The sequence below is a fragment of the Clavelina lepadiformis genome, chromosome 1, assembly GCF_947623445.1.
Source record: "Clavelina lepadiformis chromosome 1, kaClaLepa1.1, whole genome shotgun sequence".
In the NCBI taxonomy this organism is placed as follows: domain Eukaryota; kingdom Metazoa; phylum Chordata; class Ascidiacea; order Aplousobranchia; family Clavelinidae; genus Clavelina; species Clavelina lepadiformis.
In genome coordinates, this window is record NC_135240.1 from 9,008,574 (window position 1) to 9,017,756 (window position 9,183).

The 9,183-nt window shown below is 34.6% G+C and overlaps 1 protein-coding gene across 1 annotated transcript; it reads right to left on the reverse strand.

Annotated features, from left to right (window-relative positions):
- Positions 1-3,704: 3,704 nt before the first annotated feature.
- On the reverse strand, positions 3,705-7,154 carry LOC143469533 (uncharacterized). Its single transcript, XM_076967272.1, has 5 exons — positions 6,662-7,154; positions 6,470-6,583; positions 5,367-5,441; positions 5,133-5,270; positions 3,705-4,804 (listed from the first exon to the last, which is right to left on the reverse strand). The coding sequence occupies exons 1-5, from the start codon at positions 6,918-6,920 to the stop codon at positions 4,443-4,445; spliced, it is 948 nt and encodes a 315-aa protein (XP_076823387.1). The 5' UTR covers positions 6,921-7,154; the 3' UTR covers positions 3,705-4,442.
- Positions 7,155-9,183: the final 2,029 nt, after the last annotated feature.

Genomic DNA, 9,183 nt, shown 5'->3' on the forward strand with positions numbered 1-9,183 from the left:
CACACCCCTGAGTTAATGCATTCTTTCAGACGGTAGCGCATGGGTGAATGACATAGATATAATATAAACAATGTTGATGGCTATATTACAGTAGGCCATATGTTTGCTTAATAAAAGTGTGACGCATGAGATTATAAACCAGTTGCGCGGGATTTTGTTGACGTCAGTACAAGCATTGACTAAAACACAATTTTTAAATTTGCTACTTTACTATATACTAGCCTTGAATCGCATCTTTTGTTGATGGTGGTCATCCAGATATGTAGGCCTACTACTTCATCTCTAAACTCCACAATAGAAGACTACCGCAGAAAAGGCCAGCAGACGTTAGACTACCAAGCTAATGAAGCAAGAGTTAATTGTATACCGGTTGCCGGTATCGTGCACCCAAGTGACCATTGTAAGGTAATGCTAATGAACCAGTTCCTGAAACACGCATTAGCAAGGCGCCTACGACAGTGACACAGATAACTACAATCTTGTTTCGGTATGGTTGAGAAGAACTACAATGGGCTAGAGCTAGACCATGTCAGCCATCCTTTAGTTGAAAGAAAAGTCCACTGTTTAGGTTCATTTGTGGCTTGTTCTTTTGTGGCGTTCGGACAATTTCATAATTGCAATAATTATATATATTGGCATTGCATAAAGTTTGATTTTTCTCCAGTGCAGATAATAATGTTTGCAAAGCTTGTAGCGGGCTGACGTAGATTGAAGTGTTTCAAGTAGCGTGGTATTTGATCGTGTAATAGTTGTACGTAGCTAATGCATTGTTCTAGCAAATGGTAGTCATAAAAGTAGTTCCAATTGACCTGTGACGTAGTTAAGTGTGTCAAGTGGTTTTCTGTATACGATAGCAAATCGATGTGAATTCTTTGTGAGAAAAAGGCTTAAATTGGAACTGACACGTGATTATGGGCTGATTGGCTAAAAGCTGATTGGTCAATACTTTAGTATAAAAAGAAATGTTTTGTTTAAATCGCGCTTCTCTGACTCGTACGAATTGAATTCTTTTCTGAGTTATTCTATTTTGAATAAGTAATTGCTAACATATTGGGAATTGGAATCATGGTGTAAATATCCTAATTCGGACAAGTTATTCGGACAATATAACAAATTTGAACTTATGAAGTTGGTGTTGATTTAAGAAGCAATATAGAGACAGTAAACGCAACGGAGTCAAAGACAATCATAGGAGTCAGACAATAAAACTGAAAGACTGGGTTGGGCTTAGGCCATCCCAAAACCATCACACCACCAAATCCCATACTTTATTGTGTTATCAAAATGTTTTTTTTAATTAAAACTTGTTTACCGTAACTAACTGGTAAGAGTCAGCTCTTCGCCCTCAACATAAATGTGGAAACAACAAGTATGAGCAGGATACACAACTACAGTAACTAAGAACACAAGAGTCCGACTCTTTGCCTATTTGAAGGTTTTGTGCGGCCCAGAAGTTAATGGCTTCCGTTGTTATGTATTATGATAAAGGGTTGTAGCAGTGATGGAAACAAGTTTTGATGGTCGTGAACTCGTGATACAAGTCATGTCACTAACTACACAAGTCCGAGTCAAGTCGAATCATTTTAATTACATTCCCAAGTCGAGTCAGTAACGTGAACCAAGTACAAGACTTAACACATGTCAAATAACAAACAATTAACTAATTACGATTTATTTTTTGTTTTGGGTCTATAATAAACAGTGTTCTGACTACGCTTAGCCTACCCAAAGCGTAAAAAGCATAAAATCTGATTTTATTTAGGCTACTTACTTAAAGATTTTTGTGCATGGGTACTTCTATTTTTACTTAAGTAGTTTTTAGGCCAAAGTAACGTACCTACTTGAGTCGGTTACCAAACGTCGAAGTAGAAAGTAGGTCTAGTCAGTGTTTTAGCTCGAATTGAACTTTGCAACAATTTGCACTAATTTTCATTTGCAATCAAATCTGCACAAAAGGTTTATATACCGTCTACAACTTGATTTTCACTTATTTCGTGTAACAATGCTCTGACGAAGAACAAAAATATTTCTGAAACTATTTATTTTCATAAAATTATGTATTTCCCTGCAGTTGTATTTCTTTTAGAAAACTCTTGGTAACTTGTATTTTCACAACCTCATATTTTAGATCGATAACTACTTCTTACTCAAATAGTTTAAAATCTTTTACTTCCTACTTGAGTAGTTTTGAAAAGTCATACTTCTACTTTAATTGTAGTGGAGTAGATTTTTTTTCGGGAGTACTAATAAGGTACCTGTACCGAATAAGGTCCACCTAACACTTTTTTGAAAATAACTCAAGAACCATAAATGAGAATAGACTGAAAAATCGTATAGTATTAGTGAGGGTATATGACTACAACATATTCAAACCACAATAACTGACAACCCCTCAAAAAAAATTTATAAAGAAATTAAAAATTCCAAAAAATGGGCCTTATTAGGAGCATAGGCTCCTAATAAGGCCCACCAATTTTGTGAGTATTTTGATTCAAAACATAGTAATAGACAACATATAACATTATTAGAAATTTCACATTTTAAGTTGTACAAACATTTAAAAAGATTCCACTAGGCGCATCAAAGTAATTGCAACAATTTGCCAATGATGACTGGAACCACTCTTGAAGTCTGGACATCAATTAGCCAAGCATCTTGTATGGGCCTTATTAGGCGCATGTGGCATCCACGAAAAAAACGTCACATTTTTATCATCAGAAAAGTTTTAGCAAAAAAAAGTGCATTATCCTTTTCAATACTAAGTTGGTTGTTACATGAAAACTTCAGCCGGCAGACAACAGTTCATTTAACCGGCCAAATTCTCACTTACTTTTTTTCTAAATTAACAAAACCACCTTAACTGCAAGTATCAAATTTTTGTTGTGCTCTAGCGAATCGGTTGATCACGTGACAAGGATGAAATCTGGTAAACCATCATGAATTTATATTAGTTTTTATGTAGGGACAAAATCTTTTATTTATTTGCACGGGTTTGCGAAATATGAGCAATGGGCCTTATTAGGGACCGGGCCTTATTCGGTACAGGTACCTTACTTCTACTTAAGGTATCGGTAACTTAAAAGCGCTTTATTGATTTCGACTTATATCTACTGTAAAACAACCTTTTTTATAAACTATTTCTGTTGTAATATTAAAACCTTTCGGCCAAGAATATGTTAGAGTATTCTAACCGCAAGCAAAAAAGGAGTTAGAAAATTTAACAGGTAAATTAAGTAAAAATATCCTCATGAGTCCAAAAGGGTCTCTTCGGACCAACCCATCTAAATTCTGAGCCCAGCCCATTTCAATGTCTATAGCGTAACCCGTTTCCGTTAAGAGATTATGAACCATTATTACGCTACTTGGGAGCTTCTTTTAAAACCAGATTTATTGCTAATATTATTAGTGTTAGATGTCTATTAATTTTGTTAAACGCTTGAGTCGTTTTCATTATTTGCTAAAGGAAAGATGAAAATCATGAAAGATAACATAAAATAATTGGGATTCATAATTTTCGAAATATTGCATTTTATGGAAATAGTTTTTCTGGCATATAGTCCTAATAAATGTTTGTACAAATTGTTATGTCGTATATTGTTGCCTGATAGAGTTTTTAACGCTAAGACTATAGGTTATTTAGCGTAAAGCCGTAAATGATAAAACCAAATTATTGCAAACTGCATTTGCGGTCAGTAACAAGTAAATAATTTTAAGTTCTTTTATTATGTGTCTTGTAATTTCTTCTTAATAAACAGCAAATTTGGTTAGCTTAGCAGTGTTCAATTTAAAAATTTTCTGCTAGGCTACCCTAGCTTAAAAGTTATCCGGCTACAATACCAGAAAAGTTTGGCTAGCTTGATGTAAGTTGTGCACATACTAATTGCACTATTTACAATTATACTGTCTAACACAAACATATATTGCGTTACATATAATGCTGGTCTAGTTCAATATAGTAGTGAGTACCAATAGATTAAGATTTTCTATATACAGTATATGTAAACACTAAAGACCTATAACTGAACCACAAACAACGCTTTAGCAAGTGAAACAAGCAAACCGTGAGCCATTCAAGAGAGTGGGCCTTTACACAAACCAAAAAAGCGTTACCGTTTATACCCTTGATGTGCGTGAAATTTGCTAATTATTATAGTTATAACAAGGAATTTTTGCCTGGCGACAAAATAGATTTAAAACGCTTTCTAAAAATTTAAGTTAAAAAGTTTTTTAACTGTAACAGATGTGATTAGTTATTCGATTTGTTAGTTGTTCATATTTTATCGCAGTTAAATTTTAAAGCGATTATGGGTTATTTAACGACTAAGTTCAGTGCCTACATAAATGTGCAAAGCTGATAAATAATGTTCATGAAAACTCACGTTAAATTTAACAGCTTATAAGTTACTGAAGATATAATTTTCAGGATAGTCTTTTTTCTTTTCTCAAACCGACGATGTTGTATCTATGCGTATGACAGTCTGTGCAGAAACAACAGTAGCCTTAGTTGAAACGTTCGGGAGCTCGGTATTTGAATAATTCTTAAACTCGGTTGGTTGTTGAGCTGATATATTTGCATCGGTGGTGAGGTTTTCGGATGGAATATATGGAGAAGTTGAGAAATATTTCGGAGTGGTTGTAACGGCTGGTGAAGTCATGTTGATCAGGTCCATTTTCGTAGTAGCGACATTTGAACTTGTCGTCTTCTGAGTGAACGAGTTGGAAATGGTCGTAGAAACGTAACTGGACGTTGTTGCTGTGGTCTGTTGGTTTACTCCACTCTGCTCATTTGTTGGCGCGGATGACCCTGTTAGTTCAACAGTGGGATATAAGTTTTAACTTTTTTGCTGATTAAGCCTAATATTTGTTAATATACCAGCTTAGAGAGATTTTAATTGGTCATGTTTTCATGAAATAACTAACATTTATAATCAATCTGGTACATGTGCTTGTGACCAGCCAATTATTTCAAAACAAGAAGCTCTACATTAAGGTTAGGTACGAACAAAACTTTGTTTCTGTTTGAAGTTTCATGGTAATAATGAAGTATACATGGATACCAGTGTGGTGCGACCCTATACATACATAACCATACCTATCTAACAGCATTACATAAAAAGTATTAAATACCTTACCCAGTTGTGTTGCCAGCAGTACGATGATGACCACTAAAATTAACAATGAAACCAACCCAAGAATAGTGCATTCGACCTTATGCTTTTTAAGATAAGTTTTGCTAAAGCGACTTGAAGTTGCACCACCAGCATCATCATCTATAAAAAACGTTTAAATTAATAATATATACATATGCATATTTTATTCTTTGCTTATTAAGAAAAGATTTTCTCATAAATAGTAAACTTTCTAACTTTTTTCTATGTCCTTCTGTTGGTTACTGCTGCTGATGTTGCCTGTGTTGTCGGAAGCGCCCTGGAAATGTTTATCTGGTAACAATAACATACACATGATTTAGGTCAGTGCTTTTCATCCAATAATAACACAATCGCATTATTTTAGCAATTTTTTTCACAAAAATCTCATCCAAATACCAAGCCTCGTTGCTAATCAAACGTGAAATGAATAGCAATAATTAATGAATGAAAATTAGTCTTATTGTTATTGTTAATACATTTGCAAATTTCAAGAAAAAAGTCACCAATTATACAAGATGATGTAAACAAACAAATAGAATAATATACGAGATTTCTAACGAGATTAAATCAATATAGCGATTTCTAATTTTTGCACCATGTTTGTCATCCTTACTATACTTTTTCTGTACTCACCGTCACACCTTCAGGACATACCGTCTGACAGATTGAAAAGCACAAGTTTTTAGCGGACTTTAGAGTTATACAATCCAACTCTATGCAAGCTGAATGCTACTCTATATGCTTACTGATATACTATAGTAAATTTAAAGTCGGTGTTTGTATGTTATACGAGTACATTTTTGATTTATTGGCCGTTCTAACCTGTATTAAATTTTACTGAGTCGGTTTACAAGTTTTACACGTTTTAAGCCCTTGGGCTATGCTGCTTTTTTCCGTCCATTGTTTGTTTGTGAAGCTTTTTTTTCATCCTGCTATAATGGTTAGTATTTTATTTGTCACTTTCCCTCAACCAATGACGAAAAATCAAATATATACGACAAAGACGATGCAATATATACCGACGTATATTAGGGCCAAATTGCTTTATATAATATTCGTAGCTTTAGATCTGCGTGATTCCATACAAAATACGTTCTTATTTCGGCCAGCCCAGAAAAGATTATGATTCGTCATATCTGCCTTATATGGTCTTGGCTCAAACCAAGTATGGTTTTTAGTATACGCCCATATGTGTTTATAAAGTCGCATAGTGATAATTTCCTCCTATTATATAGCTTCAGCTGAAACGGGGCGCATATGTGCGTGCATACACTTTGCTGACCTTCTGGATAATGCTATACTTAATAATATCACTTTACCGGTCTCATTTTCCTCATTTTCGTCACTAGAGTCTTCTTCATTTAAATTTTCTGAGGATTCTTGTAATAGGTTTGTGTTTTGGGCTTGGTCAGTTGCTTTTTCCGAATCAGATTCTAAAAAAAATGATTTTTAAAAGCATGCCGCTGTGCATGCTTTACTACGATTTACGTTAAAAACAGCACATTATTTACCATCTTCATCACTTTCGTCTTCCTCATCTGAAGATTCGACTTTTGATGTCTCTTCATCGCTTTGATTTTTATTGGACATTGTATTTTCTGTTTTTGGCTCAAGTGAAGAAGAGCGTTCCGTATCGTCGTTCTGTGGACTGGATGGCTCTCCATCATCTGCGCTCTGCAAGGCGTGCTTGGTATTTTGATTATCCGTTGACTTACTTTCCATGTCAACCATTGCTATGTTAACTGCTTCACTTGAATTTTCTTCCGACATGTCTTACTCGATGTCACAAAATTAGTAACAAAAGGCAAGCTAACAGTAGTGGGGAAACAGTCTTATCGCGATGGATTAACTGACATTGAAATTGAATAGAATTGTAAACCAACAGAAAATTATTATTTTTGTTTCGATCACAAAGTAATAGGCTATTATACAAAGAAATAATACAGGTACAAGTTTAGTGGTCGGTTGCTGTTCTGTTTAATTTAAAGGTGCGTCCGACGCCCTTACTAATTGGTGAACAAAATACGTGTAGATTGGTCCGTTTATGTTATTTTCAGTCTATACTTGCCTATTGTTTTATTTCAGAATTAACTCTTTCTTGTTCTTCGCTGCAGAGGTTTCAGCGGTGCAATTTTAAAGCTGCTTTCTTTTCTAGATTTAACTTGCCATTTGAGCTTAAACTGATGAGTTAGTGTTTTTAAACTTGGAATTGTATTACCGTATATACAATTAAACTTAGTCTGACTCTTTTTTATTTTAAGTTATTTATGAAATGTCTCAAAACAACTTTGTCTGACTTTACTTAAAGGTTACTGTAGTGTAGTGTAGTGCGGTTTGGAATTTGATTTCCGCCATCGATATTTTTGACTCATCGCGTATAAACCCGGAAGAAAAATAACTTCATTTTATCCTCGATATATGGAGATGATATTTATAGATATCATACACAAAGTATGCTGATAAACACACATAAATTCGCATTACAAGTCATCGTAATTTGACATCAGCAGTCTTTTTACCAATGCAATTTTTACCAATAAATGTAGAAAATGATTGAGAGGGATTTCAAATTACCAAATAAAACTATGCATGTCGAAAGGCTTTTGTCGTCTCTTAAATATTTCCACTATCTCTACCTACTGTTTAAACAATTAAGTTTCTCATAAATTCTGTTTATAGCTTTGCACCTATGACTAGAGTACTGAAAGTGAATTAGATGTTTACCATCATTGCTTACTTCGTCTATCTTTAGTCATGAAGATGACTACACAGGCCGGAAGAAAATGCTGAAGCACCAATCACCGAAGCCGGAACTTCCTTATTGTCTGCCGAACCTAACTTGTTGGCAGCAAGAGAAGCTTGTTGTGTGCATGTGGATGTTACACTACATCTTCAAACCGACTAATTGTATCATGCAAATTACTGTTATTGGCTTATAGCGTAAATTAGAATATTTTCATATTTACAGTATGTCTATATATGGATATGAGATATAACTGCTGCCAGTACCCAAATTTTATATTGATACAACGGGATTTCAAACTTTTGTCGTAGTTTACCGTGAATAAAGTTTTCAATTTTTGAAAATATTTTACTACACTGCAGTGAAATGAAAATGGGCGACTAAAGTTTTTTGCCTTGTAGTATTGTTGTCCTTGTGCTCACATTTAGGCCTGCTAGCGGGTAAGTTAAAAGTTGACTTCGGGAGCTTTGTGTATGGATCATCATATAGCGTTATGTCATGTCCTTTTTTTAATGATAATAATAATTGAAGAACTCTCCACCTGTTGTCAAAAAGTATCGCCATGCCCAAAACCAAAAGGGCAACTTTCAACAGGTAGTTTATAAGCAAACTATATATCAGCTTACAAATGCCAAGGAAATGCGAAAACAGTGTCAGATATATCACAGGTCGTTACGATGGTTAGTTTCTTAAACCCACTGACGATTTCCACCACTTTGAAATTGCACAAGAAAACTGTTGGTTTATTATGAGCTATTTATTACACCTAATTAAATTTGCTTGGTATTGGTCATACAGCCGTGCAGATGACCGCGAGACGGAAGTAATGGAACCATGAAAAATATTCATCATAAATAGCGAAGATAACAACAAACAAAACGGAAGCTTCCTTTTTGCATGTTGGCCTTACAACAATGAGCGAAAATTGACAGATTTGCTTCTATGCGAGGTTTTCTTATCTATTAAACCATAAACTGTGTGAAGGCGTCAGAATTTCTAAATTACATACTGTACAAATAATGTTGCAAGAAAAATTGTAGCGCTACAAAACAAATTGCGAGCATTGTTTCCTCTATGGCTTGTTTAAGTCATAGGCTTTTAACTTAGAGTCCGAGACCCCCGAGAGATCAAAGGAGTCGCCAGCAATTGTTTTGGGGGCTTGCAAGTTTTTTGCGTGATGGTGACTTTTGTATCACTAAGGTATCTTGTAAAACCATTTACGTAGAATAAAAATCGTAATGAGCTTAATGAAACCTTAAAGTGCATTGTGCTTCAAATTGCATACAATAT

Excerpts from the sequence above, each read along its gene's own strand:
- LOC143469533 (XM_076967272.1), bottom strand. The coding sequence starts at position 6,920 with ATGTCGGAAGAAAATTCAAGTGAAGCAGTTAACATAGCAATGGTTGAC. Across the intron at positions 5,271-5,366 it reads ACAGAAGGACATAGAAAAAA|ATGATGATGCTGGTGGTGCA; the intron begins GTTAGAAAGTTT and ends CGTTTTTTATAG. Across the intron at positions 4,805-5,132 it reads ACTGCTGGCAACACAACTGG|GGTCATCCGCGCCAACAAAT; the intron begins GTAAGGTATTTA and ends TTGAACTAACAG.